Genomic DNA, 14,032 nt, shown 5'->3' with positions numbered 1-14,032 from the left:
CCTTCCCTTTGCCCTCCCTCCCTCCTCCTTCCTCCCTCCCTCCTTCCAAGGGCAGCTTCCCCTTGCCGATGGCCCTTAGCCACTCTAAGGGGGCTGGACGGTGCCCGGCCCCTGTTCTCTGCCCCCCCCCCACCTCTAGCTTGACCCCTCGCAAGACAGCTGCTCCATCGCGGACCCAACCGGCAGCCAGCTACCGGCATCCAAGGACATGCCAAGCCAAGTGTGAAGAGAGATGGAGGAGCAACGGCTGGGCAGAAAAACCGCCGGCTCTGCAGGGAGCGAGCTGGCCAGACAGCTGACGCGCCGGCCGGCCGGCCGGCAAACACCCTGCTCGCCTGCAGGCTCGGGGAGCTGCTGAGCTGGCAAATCCAGGCGGCAGGAATTCCAAGATTAAAATCCCCAATTCCACGCTGGGAAAAATATTCTCAGCTGCTCCGGGATGCAACGGATAGCGGATAGCGTTGGATAAAAGCGGGTTTAACCCCTTTCAGGCGATAAAAAGAGATTTTCACCGCCGTGTGATTTATACACTCGGCCGTTTGGCGACGACGGATTCACATTTATGACGTTTTCGCAGAATCCCCGCCATTCCCCTCTGGTGACCTTCCGACAACAGGGAAAGCCCGATTCGCTTAGCGACCGTGTTCTTAACTTAACGACCGCAGAGATTGACTCGCCCAACGGTGGTCGTAAAACGGGGCAAACCTCACGGAACAACTGTCTCGCTTAACGACAGATAGGTTGGGCTGACTGGTGGTCGTAAATCGAGGACTACCTATCTTCTGAAGCCCGGTTATCCTAAATTTAACTTGAGAATTTGCAGAGCGAAGAAAAACGTCAGCGAAAGGCTGATGTTTAAACCAAAGATGTCATATTGTTAATTTTCTTTTCTTTTCTTTTGGGTGTGTGTGTGTGTGTGTCGTTTCATTCCTTTCTTTGTCTCCTTTTTCTATCCGTCTTTTGTGTGTTGTTCCTTTCGGTGTTGCCTTTTTTAATTAGCTGCCACGGCGTCTTCCTTTCTTCCCATTTCTCGGTTCCGTTTTATTTCTTTTTAAAATTCGCCTTCCTCTCTCTCTCTTTCTCTTTCTCTCTCTCTCTCTCTCTCTCTCTCTCGTTCTTTCTTTTTTTTCTTTTTGGGAATATAGCTTCAACAGCTTCTCTTTTTAAAAGCAACAATGAACAAAAACCCAGGCTGGCTGCAAATGGGTGTTAACTGTATTGTTTCCTTGAAATGCCACCAAATTTATATATATATAAAAAAAAATTTAAGAAAGTCACACAAAAGGCATTGGGGTGGAGGGTGGGGAGGAAATCCAGGTTTGTTGATGGAGAGATGCTAGAAAGCCTGAAGTTTTAAAACTTGGGCCCTGGGGCTGCTGCAAAGAAAACTCACCTCTAAACAAATTATGGTTAAAAGTTATCCCCAATATGACCTGGGGATATGCAAATGGGCAGGAGTTGGCTCAGTCCTCCATTCCGTATTCTATATTTTATCCTATCATTACTGGAGGCTTTGAAGAAGCCAGTTGTCTGAAATGGGATAGGGTCTCCTGCTTGAGCCAGGGGCTGGACTAGAAGGCCTCCAAAGTCCCTTCCAACTCTGTTATTCTGCTACACTTTTTTTCCTTCCTTCCTTCCTTCCTTCCTTCCTTCCTTCCTTCCTTCCTTCCTTCCTTCCTTCCTTTCCCATCACTGAGGGGTTTCAAGAAGAAATTAGACAATAATTTGTGTGTTATGAGCAGAGGGTTGGGCTAAAAGACCTCCATACTCCCTTCCAACTCTGTCTCCCTTCCTTCCTTCCGCCCTCCTTCCCTCCTTCCTTCCATCTCATTCCTTCCTTTTTTTCTCTTTCCCTCATTTCCTTCCTTCCTTTTTCTTCCTTCCTTTCTTCCTTCCTTCCCTCCCTCCTTCCATCTCCTTCCTTTTTTCTCCTCCCCTCCTTTCCTTCCTTCCTTCCTTCCTTTTTCTTCCCTCCCTCCCTCCTTCCATCTACTTCCTTTTTTCTCCTCCCCTCCTTTTCTTCCTTCCTTCCTTCATTTTTCTTCCTTCCCTCCCTCCTTCCATCTCCTTCCTTTTTTCTCCTCCCCTCCTTTCCTTCCTTCCTTCCTTCCTTTTTCTTCCTTCCTTCCCTCCCTCCCTCCCCCCATCTCCTTCCTTTTTCCTCCTCCCCTCTTTTCCTTCCTTCCTTCTTTCCTTCCTTCCTTTCCTTCCTTTCCTCCATCACTGGAGGTTTTTAAGAAAAGATTGGACAACCATTTGTCTGAAAGGGGATAAGGTCTCCTGCTTGAGCCGAGGGGCTGGACTAGAAGACCTTCAAGGTCCCTTCCAGCTCTATTCTGATCGATCGATCAATCGATTCTGGCCAAGAAGAGGCTTCATCCCTAAGACACCCACACCCCCATCTCTCACCTCCGTGATACAACCCTGTCTCCATGCACCCCCCCCCCAGCCCCCCCAAAAAACCCAAAAACCATTGTCTGCATTTTGGCCTCCTCCCCTCCCCAATCTCCTGCCATCTAGCAATTTTAGCATCCTTCAGGCAGGGAGGGAAATGGTGGGGAGGGGGGGGACGAAGACGACAGGAGAGAGGTGGGGCCCGGTGCCTTCCTTTGGCAGCCAGTGGCGCCAAGGAGAAAATGAGGCCATAAATAACAGGAGCTCGGAGGGGGGAGAAGGAGACACAAGAAGAGCTGGACCAAGTGGCACACTCTACCTTAATGGTGAAATATGGCTCCGCTGGGTGCAGGGCTGCGCCTGGCACACAGCGGAAAAAAACCTCTTTGCTGCAGCGGGTGGAGAAGCGGAAGGGAAGATGCAGCAAACGGAAAAGACCGAAGGAGGAGATGCCCCGAATAAATATCGCCGTCGCAAAAATCTGGAATTGTTCCGTATAATAAAAACGCGATTTTTATATTGGGGCGGGTGGGTGGTGGGTCCACGTATTAAAGAATTAAACTTATTAAACGTATTAAACCCAGCTGGCTTTCATGCCTAAGCGGGACTAGAACTCACCGTCTCCTGGTGATTGGCCCAAAGCCAACCAAATAGCTTTCATGCCTAAGGCGGGACTAGAACTCACCGTCTCCTGCTGATTGGCCCAAAGCCACCCAGCTGCCTTTCATGCCAAAGGCGGGACTAGAATCACCATCTCCTGGTGATTGGCCCAAAGCCACCCAGATGGCTTTCCAACCAAAGGCAGGACTAGAACTGCCAGGCGCCTGGTTTCTGGGCTAGCATTTTAACCGCTGCGCCAAACTGGCTGTCCTACTGTATCCTGCACTGGACGGATCCCCTGTCTTACAAATATAGCATCCCGTTGTAGCTGTGCCGGGTGATAGGTCCAAAAGAAGCGGCAGGGCGGAGCCTACGGGATGGGGCACCACAAGGAACACCTAACTGTTATCCCTTAAAGGAGGGATTAGGGGGAGAACCCCTCCCTGAAACACCCAATTTCTGCCAAACAACGGCGGGATAGTTAAGCTTTATAAATCAGGAACGCCATGTTTGAGGTCAGTTTAATTGCTCCGTTAATGTACAGAGCAGCATTTTTGACCAGCCCTGCGCTGACTCAGACAGCTGATATATTATTCTTTAAATGAATCTTAAATAAGGCGGTTGAGAGTCACCTGTGTCAGAGGCCTCTGGCCTGATCTTAAATTAAGAAATCAATGATTGGCTTCAGCCAGCTGCTTTGGCAGCCCAGAGAGGAAGCCGGCTGGGTCGGTCGTGGCCAGGTACAAAAGGAAGGAAGGAAGAAAGGAAGGAAGGAATGAGAGGGAAGTAGGAAGGAAGGAGGGAAGGAAGGAAGGGAGGAAGAAAGAAGGGAGGGTGGGAGGGAGGGAAGGAGGGAGGGAGGAAGGAGGAAAGAAGGGAGGGAGGGAGGGAGGAAGGAAGGAGAGGGAGGAAGGAATGAGACAGGAGGGAGGGAGGAAGGTGAGAAGGAAGGAAGGAGAAAAGAAGGGTGGGTGGGTGGGGAGGGAGGAAGGAGAGGGAGGGAGGGAGGAAAGAGACAAGAGGGAGGGAGAGAGGAAGGAGGGAAGGAAGGAAGGAAGGAAGGAAGGAAGGAAGGAAGGAAGGAAGGAAGAAGAGGAGGAAGGAATGAAATGGGAGGAGGGAGGGAGGAAGGAAGGTGGGAAGGAAGGAAGGAAGGAAGGAAGGGTGGATGGAGGGAGGAGGAGGAAGGAGAGGAGGGAGGAGAGAGGAGGAGGAAGAGACAAGAGGGAGGAGAGGAAGGAGGAAGGAAGGAAGGAGAAAAGAAGGAAGGGTGGATGGGAGGGAGGGAGGGAGGGAGCGAGGAAGGAAGGAGAGGGAAGGAGGAAGGAAGGAAGGAGGAGGGAAGGAAGGAAGGAGAAAAGAAGGGAGGGAGTGACGGAGCGAAGAAGAAGGAAGAGAGAAAGGAGCCTTAAAAAAATTCAGAGCATTCCAGGGATGTTAACCAAATCACTATGGTCGTTAAGTGAAACCATGATTTTGCTGGCCAGGAAGGTTGCACATGGCAATCATAAGAATGAGGGAAAGGGAAGGATGGAGGGAGGAAGGAAGGAGGGAAGGAAGGAAGTAGAAAAGAAGGGAGGGTGGGAAGAAGGGTGGGAGGAGGGAGGGAGGAAGAAGTGGGAGGATGGAATGAGATGGAGAGAGGGAGGGAGGGAGGGAGGAATGAGAGGGAAGGAGGGAGGGAGGAAGGAGGGAAGGAGAAAAGAAGGGAGGGAGCGAAGAAGCGAGAAAGGAAAAAAAGGGAGGAAGGAGCCTTAAAAAAATTCAGCATAGTTTAACCTCTCCATTCCCATTTCATACCCTCCTTCTACACAGGACACCTCCTGCAACCAACAAAAGGAGACTCCTAGAGAGGATTTTTTTTTTTTTTTGCACCGTTACTCTAGGCTCCCATCTCTGTATCGGCAAGACCCAAGTTTCTAACTCAGCAGAAATTCCCAAATCCGTAGAATCTGTTGAATTATAATATATATACACTTACCGTGCGGCTGGGCTCAACCTGATCTGTATTGTGTGCAGGTTTTCCAGCATTACATTTCCCTCGGGTCAAACTGATCCACGAAAATTCCACTTCAGACAAACGTGGCAGTTTTCCATTTCTGGAATCTTTGCTTTTTGGGGTGATTTTCCTAAAATAATAATAATAATAATAATAATAATAATAATAATAATAATAATAATAATAATAATAATAATAATAATAATAATAATAATAATAATAATAATAATAGAAAACGGGATTTGCAATACTTTGTTAGGTCCAAATCCCCCTCAAATAGCTGAATCGTGTTTGGATATGGCGAGGAACCAGCAAACTGGCATTTAAAAATCCCCCCCCCTCCCCAAATTTCTCAGATCTCGGTGGCAAAGCCAGGAAAATACTAACCTTGGCTAAGACTAACTAAGATTAGCATCCTACACAGATGCTGTTTCTAGCTCTTTCCTTGGTGCTTCGAATATTGGGGTGAGGGGGTGGGGGTGGGGATGAAGCACAGAACAAGGAAAAGGGGGAGGTTGAGAAAGCAGGAAAGGATGGAGGGATGGGAAAAAGGGAAAAAGAAAATTTCTAACCTCTTCTCCTTACCTTGGTAATTCCACCTCTCTCTCTCTCTTTTTCTCTTTCTCTCTCCCACATCTCTCTCTCTCTCTCTCTCTCTCTCTCTCTCTTTCTTCCTTTCTCCTTCCCCGTCTATCTCTCCTTTTCTTTCTCCCTCTCTCCCTCTTTCTCTTTCACTTTCTTCTCTCCCTTTCTACGTTGTACGTTGAGGACTTTGAAGGAGATTGCAGGGCGAGGGGGTGCAGTGCTCCCCTTAACGACTGTAGACCGAAAGGTCGTATAACGGGGCGGAAAACCAAATGTCTCGCTTAGTGGGCAGCATACATTTGGGGGTTCGATTGTGGTGGTCGTACGTTGAGGACTTTGAAGGAGTTTGCAGGGCGAGGGGGTGTATGTCTCTGCTAAGAAACCCCCCCCACAACCCAGGGGGAATCTGGGTCGACTTGGGAGGAAATGCTCCCCTAGACTCAATTTAGAGATATAGAGTCCATACATTAGCATGTCAGCGTTTATGGGGCGGAGGGGGCGAGGTTGTTGTGGGGAGTGGGAGATCCATCAAGGCATTGCTGACCTGGACCCTATGGGGGCTGTGAATCTGTCCTCCTGGTGTGTCCAGCCCCTCGCCCCCCACCCACCCACCCCACAGGCTCCCCGTTAAATTATTCACACCATTGATTTCTCTTCTTGCTGCTCCAGCGTCTGGCTTCCACTTGTAGGGCTGGTGCAAAGAGGGGAGGGGGGTGGCTTTGATGGCGGGGATGGGGGGCAGAAGAGGTGGCGGACAATTGCAAAGGGGATAAGATCAGCCCCGAACGCTTGTAAATATATTTTTTTTAAAGTTATTTAACAGACCCTGCAGTTGAGCTTCGTTTTAAGGCAGGAGAGAGAGAAAGAGAGAAAGAGAGATTGGCTGGGGGGGCGGGAAAAGCAGACTAGGCCTGGACTACAATGCCTATCAGCCCCAGCCGGTGGAGCCATGGAAAGAGTGATGGCTTTGGGCTAAATTCAAGCTTGACGCACCCCACCCCCCCAATATTCAGAGTTAAACCTTCACTCAAATAGTCTGGATTGCATCTTGAGCTCATCTGGCCTTCCCCCCGCCCCCACCCTCCACCGCCCCGGAGGTGGGCAGACAACCCAGACAAGGGATGATGGGAGTTGTGGTCCAACAGACTGGGGAGTCGAGCAGACAGCTCTCCGCGAAAGGGGATCATTTCCCAGAAGGCCCCGGCGAGTTGGGCCGTTGCTAAGAATTCTGGGAGAGAAGGTTGTTTACTAGATCAATATTTGTCGAGCTCAGTCATTTTACCATGGGTGGACTTCGACTCCCAGAATCCCCCAGCCAGCCTGCTTTAAGAGAAGTGGACTTCAACTCCCAGAATCCCCCAGCCAGCAAACCCATTGCAGAGAAATCTGGGAACTAAAACCCACATTCCCTGCCCTGGGGAGTTTGTCCAGTGGGGAGAGACAACTCAAGATTGTCCTGTGAGCAAATTCAGCGGAGGGGCACAAAACTCGCTTCTCCATCATCATTAGATGCACAGAAAGCAGCGAGTGGATTTAACCAAAGCCCAATTTGAATGGGACCCCCCCACAACTTCCCCAATCCATCTCCATTCCCACCCAATTGGGAGAGGAGGCGAGAAAAGCTACTGTTGGTTTTAATTGCAGGTTTAATTTGAATTACTTCGAGGGTTAGCTTTTAGAATCTGGGGGACCCCTCTTTCCCACCCTCTTTTTATTTTCCTCTCCTTCTTTCCGAACTAAAATATAAATAAATAGCCAGCTTCCCCCCCCCCCTAATACCCTTCCTAGCCATTCTCAAACATTTAAAGCAAAGAGGCCCTGACCATTTGTCCCTTTGGGGAAGACACAATTCAGGGATAATTTACACCCTCTTGACAAAAGCTTTAGCCTCTTTGAAAAACTTTTGAAAAACTTTGGGAGCCCTGATTAACCATGGCCTGGAGGTCTGGGATTCCAGAATATCTGATTGGAAGCCAGATTGCAATTCTAATGATCATTGTCCTTTAAAGAAATCTGCATCTCCAAGAAAAAAAAAAGGCAGGGGAAAAAATACCCCTTTTGAACCTAGGAGTTGAATTAAAAGGTGGTTTTTGACTTCTTGCAAATATCTTGAGAGAGGGAGGGGGGAAATTTCAGCTCCAACTTTTGCTCTGATTCTGGTCGCCATTTGCTAACCAAATTTGCAAACTGCCGGACCCGGTTAAAAGGGAAACCGATTCAATCCCTGAGCCAAATAAAGAAATTGTTAATAAAACGAGAAAATTTTCTACATTCTATAAGTGGGGTCCGCAGAGCCCGCTGGTGTTTTGCGAAAGGTTTAAGAACTGCTTTGATCTTTAAGATTGGTAAAAGAATTAACCTCACCTTTGGCAAAACTTTAAAAAAGAGGTATGGATACTTCAACTCCCAGAATTCCCCCGCAACCCACCCGAGCCCGGCTGGGGAATTCTGGGAACCGAAATCCACCACCTTTTAAAATTTAGCCAAGGGTGGGGAAATATACGACTTCAACACCCCGCGAATAGCAATTTTGATATGACGACAATCCAAGCACATCTCCTTCCAATTATGACTGTATGACTGTAACTTTGTTGCTGGTAATCCTTATGATTTATATTGATATTGATTGTTCCTGATTGCTTATTTGTACCCTATGATTATCATTAAGTGTTGTATCATTAAGTATTAAATTGTACCCTATGACCATCATTCGTGTTGTAAATGTTGTACCTTGATGAAGGTATCTTTTCTTTTATGTACACTGAGAGCATATGCACCAAGACAAATTCCTTCTGTGTCCAATCACACTTGGCCAATAAAAATTCTATTCTATTCTATTCTATTCTATTCTATTCTATTCTATTCTATTCTATTTCTATATTTCTTCTATATTATTTTTATATTTCATTTCTATATTTGATGAACGTATCTTTTCTTTTATGTACATTGAGAGCATATGCACCAAGACAAATTCCTTCTGTGTCCAATCACACTCAGCCAATAAAAATTCTATTCTATTCTATTCTATTCTATTCTATTCTATTCTATTCTATTCTATTCTATTCTATTCTATTCTATTTCTATATTTCTTCTATATTATTTTTATATTTCATTTCTATATTTGATGAACGTATCTTTTCTTTTATGTACACTGAGAGCATATGCACCAAGACAAATTCCTTCTGTGTCCAATCACACTCGGCCAATAAAAATTCTATTCTATTCTATTCTATTCTATTCTATTCTATTCTATTCTATTCTATTCTATTCTATTCTATTCTATATTTCTTCTATATTATTTTTATATTTCATTTCTATATTTGATGAACGTATCTTTTCTTTTATGTACACTGAGAGCATATGCACCAAGACAAATTCCTTCTGTGTCCAATCACACTCAGCCAATAAAAATTCTATTCTATTCTATTCTATTTTAAATGTCTGCTTGAATCTAATAAGAAATGCGGTCTCGGATTCAGTACGCTTTTGGTGAGTCACTTGGTGTTTTGTTTATGTCATTTCATTTGTTATTGTAGTTTACAAACGTATCCATCAATGGTGAAATCCAATTTTTTTTTTTACTACCGGTTCTGTGGGTGTGGCTTGGTGGGCGTGGCGTGGCTTGGTGGGCGTGGCAGGGGAAGGATATTGCAAAATCTCCATTCCCACCCCACTCTGGGGCCAGCCAGAGGTAGTATTTGCCAGTTCTCTGAACTGCTCAAAATTTCCGCCAGAACCTGTCAGATTTCACCCCTGGTATCCATTCATCACAAACAGTAAATTAAAAGAACAACAGCAGCAAAAAACCTGTTTTTTTTAAAGCACAGATAATTTAAGAAGCATCTTTGTCGAGAACAAAGATTCTCCTCATTTTTTTTTTCCCTTTCTAGTAATTGCAAACGCTTTCAATTCCTTCTTTGCAAATCGGACGCTTTCCCCAAATGCAATGAGACCTTTAAAAAATATATATTTTTTTTTCCTCCCTGAATCAGCTCAAATTCCTTACCAGAGAGCCAAGTTTGGTTTTATTTTAAATCTCCGGTTTTACAGGAAAAAAAGGAAAGAAAACAAAACACACACACACACACAAAAAAGACATTAGCCCTGGGGAAATGTAATTATGTAATGTAATATAACTAAGTCCGCACCAGAAATCCTCAGATTCTTCCAATTAACGGCGAGGTTTCCAGATGGTAATAGAAAAAAAATACGTTTTGTTTTTCCGCCGTAGCTCCAACCAAGAATTAGGGGAATAATATAGGTAGTTCTCGATTTACAATGGTTTGTTTTAGTGACCAAAGTTACAACGATACTGAAAAACGGGCCATTTTTCAAACTTACGACCATTGTCCCTTCCGCCTCTGTTTTAACCTGCTTGAGCAGGGGGTTGGACTAGAAAACCTCCAAGGTCCCTTCCCTCTATGTCATTCTGTTCTTATTCTGTTTTTCCGTTTTTTTCCACACTTACAACCATTGTGGCATTCCGCCCCCACCGGTCACGTGATCAAAATTCAACCGCTTTGGCGACTGTATTTATGACCGTCGCGGTGTACCCGTCTGATGCTTCAAATGCTAAAAAATTTAACACTAAAACAGGAAAGGAAAAATTCTGCCTTTTTCTTCTTCTTCTTCTTTTTTTGAAAGGGTGTGGAGCTTAAAAGTCCAATTTAAGATGACTTCCATACCCTGCTCTTTTGCAAGCATCTGCCGCTGTTGTGGCTTTTAAAATTTATTTATTTATTTTAAAAAAACTTACCTATCTAATCATTAGCCCCGGGGGGGGGGGTGAAAAGTCATTTAAAGATGATTTTTCTCCTTCCTGCAGGCTGTTCCCCCCACCTCGCTTTCTGCTCTCCATTTTCATGCATTCAAGGTAAGGATGTTCAGAAAGCTAAGGCCGGTTTCCCAGGGATAGAAAACCAGGCAGTGCTACTGGGATTGCAAACAACAGAAGAATTAGTAAATTTGCAAGAAGGAAAAAAAACCCAGAATGCCTTTGCAGGATAAAACTATGACAGCGGATGGGAAAGAATTGCAGTTCTTATTTTAACGGATCGATATATATATATATATATATATTCCCCTCCAACCCTTCTAAGCAAAGATTGCTGCATAAAACAGGTTAATTTGATTAGAATCAATTTCTGGGAATAAGCCCCCTTCCCCCCCACCCGAAAAACCCCACAAAAATTCAGAAGGGTATATTTTGATGTTATCGTTTCAGGGGTCCTGGTTGAGTGAATGGAAGTAACCCAGAAATGCTGTGGCTGTATTTTTTATATATATATATAAACCTATTTTAGTGGAATTATCCTATTTTTGAGGGTTTGCACGGGAGCCGGACTTGTGTGCTCGATGCTAAACTTCATAAAAAGCTGCAAAATTAGATGATTTGGGGTGGGGGAGCAAGGGAGGGAGGGAGGGTGATGTTAGGGAAAAGGGATTCAAATCGGTAGCAGAATTCAAGGGATCTCGGCCCCCCAGTGAGAGGCAGGGTGGCCGCAGCCAAGTTTTTTGCAAGCAAACCACGGCCTGAAGTCACATTTCCAAGCAGGTAGATCCTGACTTTAATAAGTTCCCCTGACAACCAATTTGCGGTGGGTTGTGGTGTGTGGGGGGAGCTGTTTGCAGGTGGGGAAACTCCCCCCACGTGACAGGAACATCAAGGCAATTTTTAGAAGGGGTGTGTGTGTGAGAGAGAGAGAGAGAGAGAAGGAGGGGGGGAGAGGTGCTGGAGACAGGGGAAGTGAAATAAGGGACAGAAAGAAAGGAAGGAAGGAAGGAAGGGAAATTGAAGGAGGCAGAGAGAAAGAGGCAGGGGAGGGGAGGGAGGAAAATGGGTGGGAACGAAGGAAGGAAAAACAGGTGGGCAGGATGGAAGGAAGGGACAATGGGTGGAAAGGATGAATGGTTAGATGGATGGAAGGATGGATGGATGGAAGGAAGGAAGGAAGGAAGGAGTCCAGCGTTCCTTCCTTCCTTCCATCCTTCCTTCCATCCATCCATCCCACCTTTTTCTTCCTTCCTTCCTTCCTTCCTTCCTTCCTTCCTTCCTTCCTTCCATCCATCCATCCTTCCTTCCAGTTTTTTAAGGGTTGTTTTTACTATTGTGTATGTTTGTATTTTATCTGCCTGTTCACCGCCCTGAGTCCTTCGGGAGAAGGGCGGTATACAAATTAAAATATTCTATTCTATTCTTCCATCCATCCCACCTTCTCCTTCCTTCCTTCCTTCCTTCCTTCCTTCCTTCCTTCCTTCCTTCCTTCCTTCCTTCCATCCATCCATCCCACCTTTTCCTTCCTTCCATCCTTCCTTCCTTCCTTCCTTCCATCCATCCATCCCACCTTCTTCTCCCTTCCTTCCTCCCTTCCTTCCTTCCATCCATCCTTCCATCCATCCATCCATCCATCCATCCATCCATCCCACCTTTTCCTTCCTTCCTTCCTTCTTTCCTTCCTTCCTTCCGCCTTCCATCCATCCATCCATCCATCCTTCCATCCATCCCACCTTTTCCTTCCTTCCTTCCTTCCTTCCTTCCTTCCTTCCTTCCTTCCTTCCTTCCTTCCTTCCTTCCATCCATCCATCCATCCATCCATCCATCCATCCATCCCACCTTTTCCTTCCTTCCTTCCTTCTTTCCTTCCTTCCTTCCGCCTTCCATCCATCCATCCATCCATCCCACCTTTTCCTTCCTTCCTTCCTTCCTTCCTTCCATCCATCCATCCATCCATCCATCCATCCATCCATCCATCCATCCCTCCCACCTTTTCCTTCCTTCCTTCCTTCCTTCCTTCCTTCCTTCCTTCCTTCCTTCCTTCCTTCCTTCCTTCCTTCCTTCCTTCCTTCCATCCATCCCTTCCTCCCACCCATTTTCCTTCCTTCCATCCCACCTATTTTCTTTCTTTCCTTTCCTTCCTTCCAAAGAAATAAAAAAAACTTTTTGTGCAAGGAAATGCACTCCCAAGCAAGGCATACACACACACACACACACACACACACACACGCACGCACGGAGGGAGGATGCAATAAAGCCAGCCTTTTAGTGTTCCTCTTGGGGGTAATGAAAACTGGGTTTAGCATGCAAGTGGCAGAACCGGAGATAAAGTCCAAGGCTGGACAGGCGAAGCTTCCAACCGGCTGCCAGAGATTACTGTCCATCAGGCTTAGCCCAGAGGCGGGGGACGGGGGGACGGGGGGGGGGACAGGCTGGAGAAAACGGGGAGCCAGACAGCCAAAACGTGCCGGAGGGCAGAAACGACTTCGGCACTGCCTGTCTCCCTTTGCAAAACCTCCCTTTTGTCGGCCGGCAAGGTCAGCCTGGCTGGAAGCCACCGGCACGGGGCACGGCCCTGGTCACCGAGTGTGGTGCCCGCTTTGCGTCCATCCGGCTGAAGGCGTGAGCCGCAACCGGGCTGGATGGACGGCGAACCCGACTCTGCCGTGTCCCCCCAAAAACAAAGGGCCTATAGGGTTTCTTGCCTGAGCAGGGGGTTGGACTAGATGACCTCCGAGGTCCCTTCCATCTCTGCTATTCTTTGATTATTCTGCCTGACCAGAGGGTTGGAGTAGATGACCTCCGAGGTCTCTTCCATCTCTGTGATTATTCTGCTTGAGCAGGGGGTTCGACGAGATGACCTCCGAAGTCCCTTCCGACAAGCCAAGTAAACCCGGAAGCCAGCTTCGCTTTAACAAACCGGAGTGACCAACTTAACCGCGGCAAAGACCCACTTAGCAACTCTGGCGAGAAATGTGGCCAACTCCCTCAACCACTGTCTCGCTTAGCAACGGGCTCCATCGCGGTCACAAGCCGATCGATCAATCAATCAGCCTTTCATCCATTTTTGCAGAAACAGCTGCCTCCCAAGAGGAAGACTCCGCCCCCTTCGTTCCAGATGTGCTGACCCAATCTCCCATCATTCCTCGCCCGACAGATCGGCAGGAGAGATAGGATGATAGGCTCCGGAGTCCCGGATCATCTGTCTGTCTCCCCCGTTCACCCTTGCCCAAAAAAAAAAGAAGAAGAAGCATTAAGTATAGGGCTAATAAAGATAAAAAAAGGGGGCAGATAAGAAGGGGTTTTCCTGGCGCCAAAGATCAAAGTCTGGAGGTGTAGATTTAATCTGCTTTTTCCTTGCCCTGAGCCATCCCAGCTTCTGGTATTTAGCAGGATTCCAGACCCTTGGAAAATTGCTGTCCAATCCTCACAACAGGCCCCAAAACTTCCAAATGAAATAAAAGTTGGGACCCTTTCTTTCAAAGAATGGGGGGGAAAGTTGGGAATCCTTGGCTTAAAATTCACCCTAACTCCTGTCACCTTGTGGCGGAGAGTTCCACAAGCTTCACGTTCTCCGGTTTTGCTTGTTGTTGTTTTTTCTCTCTCTCTCCCAATTCCCCCTCCTGCTGCCCTGGCTTTCATCCTCATTTGTTCCACAAAGGTGAGATAGTCCCCCAATT

General features: G+C 46.9%; 1 protein-coding gene across 1 annotated transcript in view; it reads right to left on the bottom strand.

Annotated features, from left to right (window-relative positions):
• Positions 1-14,032, bottom strand: part of EFNA3 (ephrin A3) — an 85,279-nt gene that overhangs the window by 54,929 nt on the left and 16,318 nt on the right. The window contains exon 2 of the mRNA XM_058160430.1: positions 4,976-5,123. Within this exon, the coding sequence (XP_058016413.1) occupies positions 4,976-5,025 (50 nt within the window). The 5' untranslated portion in view covers positions 5,026-5,123. The remainder of the gene's footprint in view (positions 1-4,975; positions 5,124-14,032) is intronic.

This window comes from Ahaetulla prasina, chromosome 17, assembly GCF_028640845.1.
Source record: "Ahaetulla prasina isolate Xishuangbanna chromosome 17, ASM2864084v1, whole genome shotgun sequence".
Taxonomy (NCBI): domain Eukaryota; kingdom Metazoa; phylum Chordata; class Lepidosauria; order Squamata; family Colubridae; genus Ahaetulla; species Ahaetulla prasina.
This window is presented reverse-complemented; position numbering and strand designations above follow the sequence as displayed.